General features: G+C 41.5%; 1 protein-coding gene across 3 annotated transcripts; it reads right to left on the reverse strand.

The window, feature by feature from the left end:
• Positions 1-9,705: 9,705 nt before the first annotated feature.
• On the reverse strand, positions 9,706-16,855 carry MRPS30 (mitochondrial ribosomal protein S30). 3 transcript variants are annotated; one of them, XM_054715272.1, is made up of 6 exons: positions 16,202-16,855; positions 14,255-14,400; positions 13,434-13,539; positions 12,189-12,233; positions 11,851-12,027; positions 9,706-10,073 (listed from the first exon to the last, which is right to left on the reverse strand). In XM_054715272.1, the coding sequence occupies exons 1-6, from the start codon at positions 16,800-16,802 to the stop codon at positions 9,784-9,786; spliced, it is 1,365 nt and encodes a 454-aa protein (XP_054571247.1). In that variant the 5' UTR covers positions 16,803-16,855; the 3' UTR covers positions 9,706-9,783. The 3 variants fall into 3 exon arrangements, with proteins under 3 accessions (XP_054571247.1, XP_008149895.2, XP_054571248.1); XM_008151673.3 differs by lacking the exon at positions 12,189-12,233 and having other exon boundaries at positions 16,202-16,853; XM_054715273.1 differs by lacking the exons at positions 12,189-12,233; positions 13,434-13,539; positions 14,255-14,400.
• Positions 16,856-17,087: the final 232 nt, after the last annotated feature.

Consider the following 17,087-nt stretch of genomic DNA (forward strand, 5'->3'; position numbering starts at 1 on the left):
GGACCTTTAATACGAGGGGGAAAAAATTACACAAGCCCACAGGAAGATCGTTAAAATGTACTTGAAAATGATGAAAAGAAATGGAGAAGATACCCAAACAATCTTAAGAGATGTATCTAAGAAAGTATAGAGAAGATACCAAAAAACAGACTGGCACTCAAATATTGCCTAGCATCAGTACAGTTCATTTCTGTAACGTGGCCACCTTGGGAGGTAATAAACTCCCTCCATTGGGAACAGAGGGAACTGAGAATTTGTGCAAGTGCTTCAGAGGTAAACTTGATGAGCATTAAATGTCCTTTATTCTCCAAGTTTATGAGCCTAGCCTCAGGGGATACTGCCATGAGGAAAAATGTATGGAAGAGAAATATCACAAGTGAGAAAATACAGTGAAAGGGCAACCTAAACCCGCACATCTCTCCAGCTCTTAAGAACTTCAGCATTTTGTCATTTGGAAACAGTTTTACAAAAATAAAAAATTAAATAATTAAATTAAATAATGTTAATGGCAAAAGACATCTGCCTCCACAGGCTTAGAATAATTCATCATACATTAGAGTTAGGAGGGATTCTGAAGGTCTTCCTGCCCAACCCCTTCAACTTATTAGATGAAGAAACCAAGTTTAAGAAAAAGTGATTGGTTCTAAGTCACTAGCTGGTAATGACAGAAGCAAGACATCAATCTAGATGCAACTGTCAAACTGATTTTCATACTTGTTTACATTTTCAGGTAACATGAATTCGACTGAAGGAATTTTTTGGGCCTTGTTCTTTCAACAGACATTTAAAAGCCTAGGTTTTGAAGTTTGCAACAAATTACACTTTACTAGAGGATAGTTGTACATATATTTTTACTACATTTAGGCCTTTCCAAATACACAGACCATTTATATTCCAATTATGAATCATACCCAGGTAGTGAGATATGAAAATCTTAAAAATATATTGAAAGTCAAGATTTAATCATCTGTGTACTTGTGAACTAACTAGTCCAACATTAAATATATTTATGCCTACATTAGCTAATCTTAAATAATTATCCTGTTTGAGTTTCTTTTATAATTGAATATGCTGTGATTCTTTTTTCCCCTATAAATAATGCAAACTTATGGAAATTTCACGTTAATGTATTTCTCTTTTAGTGTGTATTACTGTTACTTCTCAACCACCTTCTGAATACCCCAGTAAAAAACTATTTAAGAAAATAATATTCTGGGAAAGTGGTTATGAAATAAAAATGTAAAAACATGTAACTACGGTATAATCTCAAAACATAAAATATCAACTAAAAATGCACAAATAAATGTTAGCAGCATATTACCTTCCTCTCTGCTTTTCAAATTTTCTATAATAATCATGTATTTTATAGCAACAACAAAAATAATTGATATTCTGCAGATCAAAATGAAACTAAAAAACAAAGCAATATGAAATTCTGATTTTCTAAACTAAATTTAAAGCTTATCCATTCTTCACCAGAGTGGATACAATTTTATTAATACATAGGATATGCTTTGATATATACAAATAAATTCATAAACCTTATTGGATGCTCCTACCGAGGGTGGTTATAAATATTATTTATCTATGTGTCCTTTTGGGTAGTCCATGATAAGTAACTGCACCTCAACGAGTTTCCAGTAAGTATGAATGGTGAATGTTGACTGCTGCAATGCTAATGTAGTACCTGGCACTCAGCAATTACTCCCCATGTACTTTCCCTTTCCTCCCTAGATTCCTGTTCATCTATTCAAATTATAAGGACAGTTCCTGAATCTTACGCATCACGAATCCAGCTGGAGATCATTTTCAAACTAATATGCAACAGATATGAACATTAAATTTGCAAATTCTTAAAATAGAGAGATATAATGACAGATTATATAGGACTTTGCTTACCATGATTACAGGTAACTTGGTTTCACAAACTGCTGTTTCCTGTTCAACTGTGCCTGTTGAAAAGGGTGTTTCAGACACAGTAATGGTTTATTATAAAGAAACTAGAGGCCCGGTGCACGAAATTCGTGCACTGGGGGGAGGGGGTATGTGCCCCTCAGCCCAATCTGCACCCTCTTCAATCTGGGACCCCTCAGGGGATGTCCAACTTCCAGCAGTCAGACATCCCTCTCACAATCCGGAACCGCTGGCTCCTAACCACTCACCTGCCTGCCTGCCTGATTGTCCCTAACCCCACTGCCTGCCTGCCTGCTTGCCCCTACCTTGATCTCCTGCCAGCCTGATTGCCCCTACCTTGCCCTCCCCTATCAGCCTGATCACCCCAAACCGCCTGTGCCTTGGCCCCCAGTCTGGCCTCCCTCTGGAGGCACCACCCCCATAACCCCAATGCTGCTGCCACTGCAGCTGGTTATGGCTGCCTGAGCCTTGGCCTTTGTAGCCACTGCGGCTTTGTCTGGAAAGATGTCCGGAAGACAACCACTCTAATTAGCATATTACCCTTTTATTAATATAGATTTGGGGACCATTACAACCACGCAGAACTTGAAGAAAACACATGGCCCTGGTCAGTTTGGCTTAATGGAGAGAGCATCGGCCTGTGGACTGAAGAGTCCAGGTTTGATTCTGATCAGGGGCACACATGCCTGGGTTTCGGGCTCAATCCCCAGTAGGGGGCCTGTGGGCGGCAGCTGATCAGTGATTCTTTTTTTTTTTTTATAATATATTTTATTGATTTTTCACAGAGAGGAAGGGAGAGGGATAGAGAGCTAGAAACACCGATGAGAGAGAAACATCCACCAGCTGCTTCCTGCACACCCCCACCGGGGTATGTGCCAGCAACCAATGTACATGCCCTTAACCGGAATCGAACCTGGGACCTTCCAGTCCGCAGACCGACGCTCTATCCACTGAGCCAAACCGGTTTCGGCTGATCAGTGATTCTTATCATTGATGTTTCTATCTCTCTCTCCCTCTCCCTTTCTGAAATTTTAAAAATATATATTTTTTAAAGAAAACACATGATCTTCACTTTGGGCTTTGCCATCTTACAATGTCCTTTGTGCAGTGTTTTAACTTCCCTCAACTTTCCTTTACCCACCTTTAAAGTGCAATCTATTTTGGGGAAGATGATCAGGAAAGTGATTCCAGTGGGTAGAAGTTTTTTTTGGAGGGGATGGGTCATGAAGATATTTAAAAATTGAGCATGGTGATGGTTGTACCACTCTGAATTTACTTTAAAAAACCAGTTCATTGTACACTTTAGGTGACATGTACAGTATATGGGTTATATCTCAACAAAGCTGTTCTTTTATTTCTTTTTAAATAAAGACCAGTCTTATAATCAGTTGCAGATGTTTTCAGAGGCCCCTCAAGATTTGCTTACCATGTCCCAAATCACGGCTGTGATTCCCAGTTGCCTCCAGTCCTGGTGGATCTGGATGGTGTGGTTTGCAAAGGAGAAGGTGGCAAGAGGCTTATGGAATTTCGGCAACCCCATTCCCCCGGTCTCCTCATAGGGCACCAGGGCCATTCCCACTGTGCCAGCTCTGCTCCCTTTAACCTGTTGGGCAAAAGAATCCTGCGTGCTCTGGCCAGAAAGTGCATTCTTTCTTAGGTGGCCCGGATGCTTTTTTTAAGGTCGTTTTATGGATTCAAAAGAATAAACAGAGATGTGGAAAGCTTTTGTCAAAATCCTTTTACATGGTTCTTCCAGTCTCGTGGGAAATGAGATGTGGCTCTGAATTCATCCCAAAGTGTGTCTTTGGGCAAAAGCACCCAGAACGGCACAACTCCTGCAGAATGCCCCACACACTTTGCTGTCAGGACTCAGGGGGGCTTGAGGGTGAGCGAGGCGGCGGTGCCAGCACAGGACCTGGGAGAAGGTAGCGCTTTCTACACTGCCCAGGCCACGTGGACTACAGCAGTACCCGCCCAGGTGGGCAGGGTGTTTCTGCTGTTTTGTTTTGGTCTGGCCTCCACCCCGTCAGCCACGGACCTGTGCCTGCACTGAGACTGAATGGTTTGATGGCCCTACTTTTTGGTGGACAGTGGATGCACTCCCAGAGACTGGCAGTTAGACTCTGGCGGCTTCTGAGTCCCTTGCGGGGAGAGCCCGGCCCTAGGTCAAGAACAGACTGAGGCGTCCTCGGCCAGGAGGCCTCCTTGGGCTAGGGGCCGCCACAGTTTGAAGGCTGGCCATGACCCCAATCCTGGCAGGGGTCTTCTCTGGGGTGCTGGCAGGCCTGGGCTAAGGCTGCGGGTGGTTTGGAGGCCGGTCACACCCCCGATCCTGGTGGGGGTCTCCTCTGGGGTGCTGGCAGGCCTGGGCTAATGGCCGCCCTGGTATAGAGACTGGTCAAGCCCCCGATCCTGGTGGGGGTCTCCTCTGGGGCGCTGGCAGGCCTGGGCTCTGGCGCCGCAAAGGGAGAGGTTCCTGAACCTGCTTCCCACACACCTAGGCTAGGATACATCTTGTAGGAGGCAGCTTCAATGCCGGGGGTCGGTGACCAGGTCCTCCGGAGCCTCGCTTTCTGGACTGCAGTCCCACGTCTCCCAGTGCCCCAGCCTCGGATGCGCCCCCGCAGTTGCCCCCACCACCAGCCACCTCAGCGCAGGCCACAGCAGCTGAAACCAGCCTCTTGGAAGCCAGGCCACCACACCCACCACCTCTAGTCGCTCTCTGCTGCTCGCTCTCTGTGCCCTGTCCACTGGGGTGGGGGAGTGCTCCCAGCCCAGAGGCCCTCCCTCCCTCCGCAGCCTGGCTTGGGAAACTGGCCTCGTGCTGGGGCTACGATGCCAGCGTCCCCACTCGGCCACTATGGGTGCGACGCGGACCCACGGAGGCCAACCTGGAGAACTTGGACCCGAGCTCTTGCATCCGGCTGCTCAGATGCCCTCGGTGGTCAACTACCACCCGCTCCTTCCGCCGGCCCCATTGATCCCTCTCAGCACCAGCCATTTAGGCCAGGGTGGCGATCGCCCGGGGACCCCCACCTGGGGAGCGGCTGGCTCAGCCTGGCCACGCCCCCCCCGGGTGGCGATCGGCCCCGGGAACCCCCGGAACTAAGAGGATTCTGCCCCGCCATTTTGGTCTTCTCAACTGCCAGATAGGCCACCCGGAGTCCCGCCCCCAGCCTCTCGCAGGCCCAATCATGGGCATAGTGGAGGTGCGGTCAATTTGCATGTTTCTCTATTATAAGGTAGGATCCTGTCAACATTAAGGGGATTTTCCATTATAGCTAAACGGAACAAAGACAGATCACCTGTGAGATAAATTAAAACCGGCTCTTGACCTGCATTATGTCCTGTTGTTTTTAGGACATTTAAACTATCGATTTACTGAGATGTATGCTAACTTGAAATATAGTTACAAATATTACCCTCTTGCGAGGTAATGGCCAATTTTAAAATGAACACCTATTTGTTTAAGAAAACTGTACAATTCTCAGAAATAAATATGATGAGTGCACCTTGAAAATCCTGAACAGAAAATATGCAAGATAAAATAACATGCACTAGCTATTAGTTTATAGACACACATTCCCACTGATTATTCTCTGGCATGATGTTAGTAATCAACATTGAAAATATCAACTAAGCAACAAATTACGTAGAGCTTTGTACAAAGACTGCTACAGATTGGTATCCACAACCTCTAGTACAGGAACAAAGGGAATTCCTAATACCTAGTTTGATCCTTTGTTTCTTTTCCCAAGTTTCCTTTTTTCTAAGCTCCTACATTCAGTTAATATACTTCTTTACCTTCTCTCCACACTACTTCCATTGTTTAGTTTCCAATGCTATGCTGAAATTCTCAATGTTATCTCCTTGAATATAATATACATTTAATAAAATCTGTCTCACAATCCAAATATTTGGTGCCATTTTGGGTGTTTCTATTGTATTGTTTCTGCCAGTTTTCATGCTTGCTTTTTTTCTCCTCTTGTTCTGTTATTATAGGAAGATACTGTATTAGAAAAGCTGTTTGTAGAAATAATGAGGCCTAGAAGAACATTCTTTTTCAAGATTTGCACCTTTCAGATCCCTGATGCACAATAATCCACATTGAAAATTCCAGATTTTTCTGAGCTATGCAGCTGACTCAAATCTAAGCTATATTCTATGTGAATGGTTTACTTTGGTTCACCCTTAGTCCAAGGATGTGGTCCTTCAGGGTCTCAAACCAAGTTGTTCTACCAGAGTCCCAACCTTGGTGGTCTTATATTCTCATCTTCATCCTCCCTAGGTGGTCCTATATTCTCACATGGCTGTTAAATGCTATTGGTTCTCTCAGCCTCGATTTGTCTTTTCTTTCCATTAGTCACTATCTTGTTAGCTCTCTAATGCTTCCAAGTTGATGTTTCCAAATACGGCACCTAGTCCATCATTTAAGGAAGAAGTCCAAAGTTGTGGGGTTTTTTTCCCTTTGTTTGTTTGCTTTTGTTTTTAAAGGTACCTTGCAGCTTTCTGGCCAGTCTGGTTTTGAATCACTATTTGGGCCCTTCCTTAAGTCTGATGGGCTCAACTTGCAAGAGGGCACAACCTGTAAAAGCATCCCGACCTTCTTCCACAGCTGGGGAGTGTGGTGCTGGAGACAATCTGACTTAGGGTAGGAAGGGAAACTAAATACGCAGTGTAGTTCCAAATATTCTCTGGGTGCCAATTTTAGTTCTATAAAAATGGACAAAATTCCTCCCAACCTCCTAAGTAAACTGTCAAAACAAAAGTCAGGATTCATTTTGCCCTTTATGCAGAAGAGGAAGGGAGCAGACATTCATTATTTTGCCAGATAACTTTATATATCATCCTCCAGCCTCAAAGTCAAGTCTCATCTGGTTTAATTAACACAAAAGAAATTGACTTCTTCTGAATTTATCATTACTATATTTGTTGCTGGAAAACAGGTTTCTAATACCTAAAAAGAAATTGTAAAGGTTGAGTTTTGCCACTGGTATTACAAGTTCTTAATCACAAGCTGGACCTCAGGTGTCATAAACTCAAGGCCTCAGAATAAAACATTTCACAGAAATTAGTGAAGTACGCCCGACGATGTTCACCAAGTAGAGAGAAATAAGAAGTCGGAGGACTGGGATAAACTGTAGGGACCCAGTACAATTTCCAGTTCCTGTCCATGTTAACTTGCAAGAATGTAAACCTGGAGTAACCAGATCTTACAATTTTTCAAAAGAATCTGAAATATGGATGTTTTATAGTCTCTCTTTTCATGTTAACAATTAAAACAAAAACCCACACTGGGTGGGGTCAGGTGAAGGTATAAGCCAAGATCAGTTGCTACACTAAATGACCCCGATGCCCCTTCCAGCTCTAAATCCCACCACCTTCATCATCAGTGCTTTTCACCAGGAAAACATGTTGAAAGTCTGTTGAAGATCCTAACAAAGTGCCTACAGCATAAATATATTTAATTTACAAACGAAAGTTTCACCTGGACTGATGATCCAAAGAAATACTTTCCAAGTGGCTAAACATCACAGGAGCTTTCAGGACGGTTTTTGTCCTTCAGACCTAGAATTACAATGATAATCAAAGTACAGCTTGCTCATTTATAAAGCTCTTTGGGATACATATTGCTGCATTACACACCTGAATAATGTAAGGTCCTAAGTCCATAGCAAAATGAGTGATTCCCGTTTATATATATGTATCACAGCTAAAAGATGCTAGATTTGTGAATATGTTTATATCAACACAATTTTCATTAAAATACATTGAAGATTCATGTTTCAATTAAAATATTAAAGCATCAAATTTATAATCATTACACACTGATTTTTTTTTAAGGATGGTTACTTTCTTCTGTCTTCAGTTTTCCTAAACTGGCTGATGTATGAATTTTTGCTGATTAAGTCTATATATCACTAAGCAAGCACTAAGGTAAAACTTCATTTCTTTTGTTCAAAAATTAAAAAGGTAAAAAACAAAAAACAAATGAGGTCCTATTTGAATTTATCAACTTGGATTTCCCATCAATTCAGTTCTAAAGAATGTTACACTTGCATTTTAACTCCAATGGCAGTTCCTTTACATATTTTAAAAAACAAATCAAATTATCTTCTAACTATAACCTTTTAAAAATGCAAAAGGTCAAAATCACAACCTACATATTAAACCTCAGACTTACGGACAAACTATTATGTAATACCAATCCATTACTGAATTTCCATGACTAACTCTACCCTATTAAGGTAGATTCTTTTCATTACTGTTGAATTTTGGCATATTATCTTTTTATTTGGGATTTCTGAATTTTATACTGAAATGTATATTTAACCCATTGTTTTTTAGTAATTAAAAAATTTAAACAAGCTTATAAAATGATTTGGGAAGCATTCATAGGTTTGTTTCATGGAAATTTTCAAGAATTCATGGATTAATTGTATTGCTCTGGCCCCTTGTGGGAGGTGTCTTAGAAAGTTTTTCATTTTCGGTATGGCCCATGTAAATTTAAATGAGTTAAATATAACCAGCTTTGGGACAGCAAGGACATTTGAAATGAATCCCAAATATTTTAATTACATAGCATTTTAAAAGCACTTTCACATGTACTAGCTCATTTAATCCTTACAACTTTATGAGATTATTTTGTTTTATGAAAGCCAAAAATCAAGGCTGGTAACTCAAATTGGTCAAAGTTCAATAAGTTAGAAAGTGATAGCCAAGCTTATGAGATATCATTTTACTTGGAACTTGGTAAGGTTGCGCTCTATGCATCATTTTTTCCATTAAGGACTAACGGGAATGCAACAGGCAGGTTGGAACAGACAGGACAAAGGGTAGAGAACAGTAGTCCAAGCTTTGGAAACAACTTAAGTAAAAGAATGAAATGCATTACAAAGCATCCTGGGTAACTGAAGTAGTGGGTGAAAGATGAAACACAGCACAACACCTTGCAGAGTAAACTCTCAAATACTGTTCCTTCAGTTTAGCAATCACTTGTGACAACTATCCCTAGGCTTCTGAAGCTTCAATCAATGTAACTGTGACCTTTGTCTTGAAAGAAAGAAAGTGAGGGAGTGAGAAAGGGAGAGGAGGAAGAAAAACCAATAATTTTTTGTCATGTGACTGGAGTACTAAATGGGGTAAATATTCACAGTAGCAGGTTACATAAAGTGAGAGGTATCAGCATGCTTTTTTTTTTTTTCTCACTAAAAATGTTTTGAATTAACCTTAATTCTCAGCGTGATTAACAACAGACAACTAATTTGGGAACATAGCAGACATAGTCCTAATCTTAGAGCAAATAACACTAACTGAAATATGTGAACATTACTGCTAAGAGCTAGCACCTAATTGCATATAATTCATCCATTATGCTGTTAATCATGTCAATTTTAGAAAGGTCACCCAACTGTCCTGGGACTGAGTTTCCTGTATTTGCAAAATGATGTGTATGTTTTAAAGGAGTTTGACTAGGACTCTGAAAATTCTATTCTCATGTTAACAAAATACATTTGAAAAAGGAAAAATATTAACAAAATATCTATATATTCATAAGCATTTGAACTAGTACCCTTATATTACCTTTACAATCACTTGCAATACCAGGATTGAAGAAAGCTTAATCAATCTCATCACTTAGTCATATATAAAGTTACTTTTACATCAACACACTATATCTAAAATTAAATCTTTCACCATGTTTTGAGCAGAATGAGAGATCTAATCACAGGTTAACATTAAGAAATACTTGTCTCAAAATCAGTGCATTTAATATGTGGCAGACACAAGTTATGTCATTAAAATTCTTTTTATTGTTGCTTCAGTAAAATGTGAGGGTTCCCAAAGTCCTGAGTCAAATGTTTCTTCTTATTTTTCCAACCGCGGTGATTTGTCTTCTTTCGGTCTGTTCAGTAGAAAGTTAACTATCTGTAGTAGAACATCATCGTTAAAACCTTTCACATCATTATCTTCGATCGTTTCATAAAGAGGCTTACTTTGCGTCCCCCAACATATATTTTTACGACTGTTATTCTGATCAGCTTGTGCCGTCAGTGCCAAAGTATTTAACTGGTAGCAGAAAAAAGAAAAGTATTTTCCATCTGTGATCACGGCCTGAGAGACAAAAGGTCGAGTGACATCTGCTTCACTCCAGAATCCTAGAGAAGAAAATTATACTGAAATTTACACTAACATAGATTTAACCCAAACAAAATATGTGTATTAGAGGAGTATCAACTACTAGATATTTTACCTGCCAATTTCCTAAAGATCTCATCAAAAATTATTCGTCACATCTAGTATCCTTAACTCAGGATACATCTTTTCAACAACTTCTGTCTTCAATAGCTTTCAACCTTAATTCACTTCTTATAAGAGCAGCTGTATCTAAGCAGATTTCCCTGCATCTGCTATTAACTACATCATTGCTCACCATACCAGTAACATTTACCATCCAATAACTATGAAGGCCATTTATTTCACATCTACCAAAAAACCCCACAAAAAACCTTAAAAACAAACAAACTACCTTTCTAAGGACTTCAACTAGGTCCTCATACAAATTCTGTCTCTTCCTTTATGTATCTCAGAATTGATTTTATGAGTTGCTGTCATTTCACTTAGTGAGTCTTATGTGGTAAGGATCCAGACTGCCTTAAACTTAACTACTCAATTTTCCAAATGCTTCTTATCCAGGCTGACTGGCTTCAATACTTTAAAACCCTAATGCCAGGACCAAGCATAGCTATTTCCCCACACTTATTTTATACCAGCTGCAATGGAGATGGTCAATAAATAATGTTGCTAAAATATGGAATTATACTGCAAAAAGTACTTATCTTTCATGAGTAAACAAATCTTCAACAAAGATTCCTCTCCCGTTTCTATTATAGAAACGCAAGTCAACAATTGTGAATATAAGGTTAAAATATATACATAAAGGAAAAAGGTGGGCTTGGCAATAATTAAATCTGTATTAAAATTCCTCCTGGGTATTTATATAGGATTAAACTCATTATATATTATATCACTTCAGGTTTTAAAATGAAATCCAAATGCCTCAAATGGGTTCTAAAAGTCCTATGTGAAATGGCTCCTCCCTCTCTTCATCAGCCTTCATGGTCCTTAAACACCTCGAGTCTGTTCCGCCTCAGATATGACTTGCCATTCTGCCTCAAGTGTGTTTCCTCAGAGTTTACACTTGGGCAGCAGCCCCTCACCATTCGGTTTCTGTTCATAGTCATCCTTCTCGAGTCCTCCTCTGAATTATTATGTTTACAGAGTCCTTCTCTGAATTACTATGTTTACAGAGATTCTGCCCCATATCTCATTTAAACCTGTGCCTCATAAATCATTCTAGCCCTTATCTACCTAGTAATGTTCTTTGCAGTATTACCACTACCTAAAAATCTTACCTGTTTATTATCCTTTATTCTCCTCACTATACACTCCAGAAGAGTAGGATCTGCCTGTCTTATCCAGCACTTTATCTCCAAGGCCAACAGTGCTTGATACATAAAAAACATTCTCTATTTACTGAATGAACAATCCCCTAAATCCACATCCTAGATATGGCCTTCAAATAAACGATAAAGAATAGCTAGGACTTAACCTAACACTTAATCCACCACAGCATTTCCTTCCTTAGCTTCAGACAGCTGCTGTCATCTACAGAGCTGACTAGCGGGCTCTAAAGTCTTTGAAATGCTCGGCCACACCATCAGAAAAAATACAGTCACACAAAGTTGTCAACATAACAGATCAGATCACTACCCAAGTGCCACTGGACAACCGCACATGTAAAATACTTAATTATGGGTTTCCAAACAATGCTTTGTGGCAATGCAAGTTTTCGAACCGTTAAGTCTCAACCAAGGAAATGAACTATTAAATTTTTAAAATGTCAGATATCTTCCAACAGTACCATCATTTTACCTTGATACATAGCTTGTGCTCCAGTCCAAGCAAAAAGGCTTGCCATAGCATTAGCTCTAAAAACAACTTCTATCTGGTCAGCACAGTTTTGCCTCAGGAGCCTTTCCCTTTTTAATTTTTCTGGTAACAGGTGAAACTGGGTATGACCATAACAGTACGGATCTGCTGTCTTTGAGCCTGAAGAGCAAAAGAGAAACATGGGACATGAAATGACATGAACACCTGGAGCACATGTGCTTAGTATTTCTCTAAACCCACCCCTCCTCTACCCATCACGTGATCAGTATTCAACATACACACGGGAAGGTTAGTTTACGTATTTATTGTAATAAAGTTACATTTCACACGAAAGTACAGTCTGCTAGCTGTCATCAAGTCGCTCACTATGAACAGGATAAGTAAAAAAAGTATATGTAAAATGGATTAAAAATTCCTATTATTTCAGTTTTTCAAACACATTAGTCATAACTAAGGAGCTTCATTATTGTTCTTATCATATTTAGCAAAGGAGATAAACACTTCATGACTTTAAAAACTTACTTTATTTAATTTTATTTTATTATTACTTTTTAAGCCTCACCTGAGGATATTATGGGTTTTTTTTTTTATTATTATTATTGATTTTTAGAGAGAGGAAAGGGGAGAGAGAGAAACATCAATGTGAGAGAAAAACATCGGCGGGCTGCCTCCCACACCTTCCCCAAGCAGGGATCAAACCTGAAATCTAGGTATGTCCCCTGACTGGGAACGGAACCTGTAACGTTTTCATGTATCGAATGACACTAAAACCAACTGAGCCCCCTGGCCAAGGCAAAAACTTATTTTATTATTTTAATATAATAATTACATAGCTTGTTCCTAATTTTAAAAATATAATTGATTCTTATACTACATTTTAAATTAAAAAAAAAAAACCTTTTCACCCTACCATGCCCTTTACTAATATTTTATAAAATGCTGACATTCTTGACTTTAGTGGTAAAGTCAAAAGTCCCCCATTATTCACTCTCTAAGACTTAGTGACAGAGAACAGGCTGATAAAATAGGCCTGGAGAATTAGTTTAAGCTGCTTTCTTAAAATGTTCTGCAAGTCAGCTAGGAATTAATAGCTGAAGGGGAAAAAAAAAAAAAGCAAAATAAATAAATAAATAATTAAACTGCAGAAGGGCAGATGTCAGACCTTTTTTTATGTTTCTGGTGGTTATCACACTGTGAAACAAACAGCAGACTTTTGTAAAAAAAACAACAACAAACATTCACTGCCTCAAGCCCAGTTCTAGACTTTTTATTTTTGAAAAACAAAAAAAACAAATTACTTTTCCTATAAAATACATCAATAAAACCCAACAAGGATAACTATATTTTAAATTTAAATATTGCTAATTCAGTAGAAACAAGTAAAATTTTAAATGGTGAGTTGAACAAATATTTTCTTTACAATTTTCAGGCATATTGCAATAACCTGAGACTATGAATTACATTGTTGATAGACTATCTAAACCTTGGGTTATCAAGAATTATGCATATTTGTACAAGACACCTAGGACACATTTATGACCCAATACATCAGAAGAGAAACTTACCAATAAATATGGCATTTTCATATTGTCGTTTGAATAATGGAAGTTTGTCTGGCTTACAATTCATAACAGGAATTTCTATAGGTACAGAATAATCCAGCGGCACAAACTTAAAAGAAAAAGCCATAAGTGAATTCACAGCAACACTAGTATATACTTTACTCACATTCATAATAGACTTAAAAATCTGAAAATGAGATGATTTGCAAAATCACAGGCCAAATCCAACCAGCCACCTATTCTTACAAATGAAGTTTTATCGGAACACAGCCATGCACATTCATTTTCATATGGTGCGTGGCTATAAGAGCAGAGATGAACCAGTTGTAATAGCCTTATGGCCCCCAAAGCCTAAAATATTTACTATCTGTATTTTTAAAGGAAAATATGTACCAACCTGATATGAACACAAAGACAACACTAAAATATGCTTTTCTCCAAAAGAACTGTTAAGTACATAAAATGACCAGTTTATAACGGCAATAAATGCCTTGATTTGTGATTAGGTAGTATAGGTACTGTAAATTATAATCATAAACTATTATCCATTTTTCATATTTTTTATATTAAGAAAAAAATAAAGACTTGTATGTTCCTGAAAACTGATGCCTTAACCTCACTTAAAATGCTTATCTGACCTTTGGGGAATACATATACTACAGCAGGTTAAAAAGCTGAAAAGGAATTTCAGGGATGTATTTGAGTGAGACTCAAAAGGCACAGGATCCATCCAAACCTCTTTACCCCACCACGCCCTTTACCTAGCCTGCCTAGGACGTTTCCACATCAGATTATCAACAGGTACACAGGCAGTAAATCCTCACCTCTGGGAGTTGCTTGGGTATTCGAATCTGGTTGTGTGGTTTATCATTTATTTGGTATCTCACAGCATCAACTCGACCTTTCCGATGACCATGAACAATGATTTCTTCACCACGCCACCAGTAAAAGTGAACCGGGCGTTTACAATCTACCAAAAGATATTCAAAACTTTCTTACCACTTAGATACATTTGGTTATTATCAGAATACTAAACTCAGCAATATAGAACTCAAAAATAATTGTGCTAATTAAAAGCACATATATCAAAATTACTCTTTTAGACAGTCTGGATTATGCGGTAATTTAATGATCATGACTTAAATGTAAGACTCATCTAAGTGTTGTCTACTTGTGCCATCGCCGCACTAAACACTGTAACTAAAGAGTTTCCTCAATTGCAAGAACAGGAGCAGCGCACACCGGAAAGTTTAATAGGAGTCAGAGCTGACTTATGAAGACTGATTCAATCCTCACAGTAACGCTGAAAGGTGTGCACAGCTGTTATCATCACGGTTTTAGAGAAGAGGAACCTGAGTCTTGAGAAGGTTAAGTTTTCCTAGGCCTGTGGTCGGCAAACTGCGGCTCGCGAGCCACATGTGGCTCTTTGGCCCCTTGAGTGTGGCTCTTCCACAAAATACCACGGCCTGGGCGAGTCTATTTTGAAGAAGTGGCGTTAGAAGAAGTTTAACCTTTTGCACTCGAATGTCGAGTGTGACTCGACACGGTTAACATCGAGATTAAAATTACTCTTTGAATGTATCAATAATTTGAAATATAAAAAAATCCAAATAAATAAGTTTGTATGAAAAGAAACTCCAGTTTTTTATTCTACTGCCGCACTTTGTAAAATCTGGGGTATTTAAAAAATTAAATCCCGAGTAGAATAAAGGAATCGAGAAAAAAGCAAGCGAGTGCAAAGGGTTAAGTTTAAAAAATTTGGCCCTCAAAAGAAATTTCAATCATTGTACTGTTGATATTTGGCTCTGTTGACTAATGAGTTTGCCGACCACTGGCCTAGGCCCTCAATCAGGAGCCTAAGTCCATGATGCTTCCCCGAACACCACTTCCTTCCCAACTGAGAGGGGAGTTAAGGCACTCAACAAGATTCAGGGGGCACACACCTCCAGGGACAACATCAACTGTGTGGTAGACACAAAACGATGGACACGTCAGAAACACTAATTTTTAAAACTGTCTCCCCGTTAATTATTTCTCATGCCTGCACGGAGAAGTTGCTGATTGTTCACTGGAAACCCAGAATGGCTGGGTTTGACTCCTGACCTCCAAATCTAGCCTAGCAGCTATAGGCTCTTTTGAGTAGGGAGATTTTACTACATTTCTGCGCCTGCTTGAGTTTTGATTTATAAAACCATGCCACCTACTGTAAACAGTTATTGCGAAGATCAATTAGTTGGCTCATTATCACCTGTAGAACGGGGCCAGGCACACAATTACATACCGAATACACGGACACGTTAGGTGTTTTAATCAATACTGCCTTTCATCTTTTCAACCCCAGGACAAAGGACTCTGACCCTAATTCTCATTTTGGAAATGAGAAAGATGACGCTAAAAGTGGTGCATACGTTGCCATATGCTCAGGTTAACTTTTTGGTGGGAGAGCAGAAAGGAACCCCTTGGCTGAGCCAGCACAGCTCTTCCACGCGGTGGGACGGTCAGCAGGCGGGACCCTCCCCGGGCCCAGCCAGGACGCGCCCCGCAGAGCTGCAGCGCCCAGCCCAGGGCTGGGCAATCAGGTGGCAGCGCCCCGTCTCCACATGCCCTCCACATGCCCGGCGCAGTGACTGCTGCCGCACCACGCTGTCCCCGCTAGGAGCGCGGGGACTGGGAAAACACTGGCAGAGAAACGAAGAGGGGGCGAATCAGAGGCGGAGTGGGTCCCCGACATCGCCCGCCCCCCGCGCCCCGCGTGGCAGGCCCGGGCTCACCGAGGGCGGCGGTGGCCAGCACCGGGTTGTGCGCGCTGAGCAGGCCCATGAGGGCGGCCACCAGCTGGTCCAGGAAGGGCGAGGCGACCGCCTCCACCTGCTGGTACACGGGCGCGCGCCCCTTGCGCCGCAGGTAGAAGTGCTCCTGCAGGAGGCAGTCCAGCGCGGCTGCGCGCAGGGTCGCCAGGTCCGGGACGGGCGGGGACCCGGGCTGGGCCGGCGGGGGCGCGGGCTCGGAGGGCGGCGGGAGGCCCGACAGGAACACGGTTTTGGTGAAGCCCTGGTACCAGCGGTCGGCGTTGAGCGCGAAGGTCTGCGGGTAAACCACGTACTTCTTGAACTGCATCTTGGTGAGGATGCGTATCTTCTCGTCCACCGTCTGGGCCGCGTGCACCCCCGCCTGCCAGCGCTCCACTCGCCGCTGCCGGGCCGCCTTGCTGTTGGCCGTCATGGAGGCCACGATCGGCGGGTAGCGCGCAACCGGGGCCGCCGCCCCCTCTGCGCCGGTGACATCCGGAGTCCCCACGGCGGCCTGGGCCGCGGAGTGCAGTGACCGCCCCGGACCGCGGGGCACCAGCCGCCACCACCTGGCCGCCGCCATCTTTGCCCGGGGTTCCGGCCGGAGGTGGGTTTCCGCAACTAAGGACCAATCGGAAAGCAGGATCTGAGTCCGTCTTAGAGGGGCTGGCTCTCATTGGGCTTGAGAAATGTGCGTCACCTATGTCTTAGCCAATCAGATCACTTCTCCAACTTCGTTTCTAGTGACCCAAAGCCTGGGTAACTGAGAGGCAGAAGTCCTGTGCCTATAGGTGTCCCCACTCCCACCCCCGCCCCCGCCCCGTCTGGCGCGTGGGAATTAAAACTTTAAACAGGAGATCTGGCCGCC

The sequence above is a fragment of the Eptesicus fuscus genome, chromosome 4, assembly GCF_027574615.1.
Source record: "Eptesicus fuscus isolate TK198812 chromosome 4, DD_ASM_mEF_20220401, whole genome shotgun sequence".
Taxonomy (NCBI): domain Eukaryota; kingdom Metazoa; phylum Chordata; class Mammalia; order Chiroptera; family Vespertilionidae; genus Eptesicus; species Eptesicus fuscus.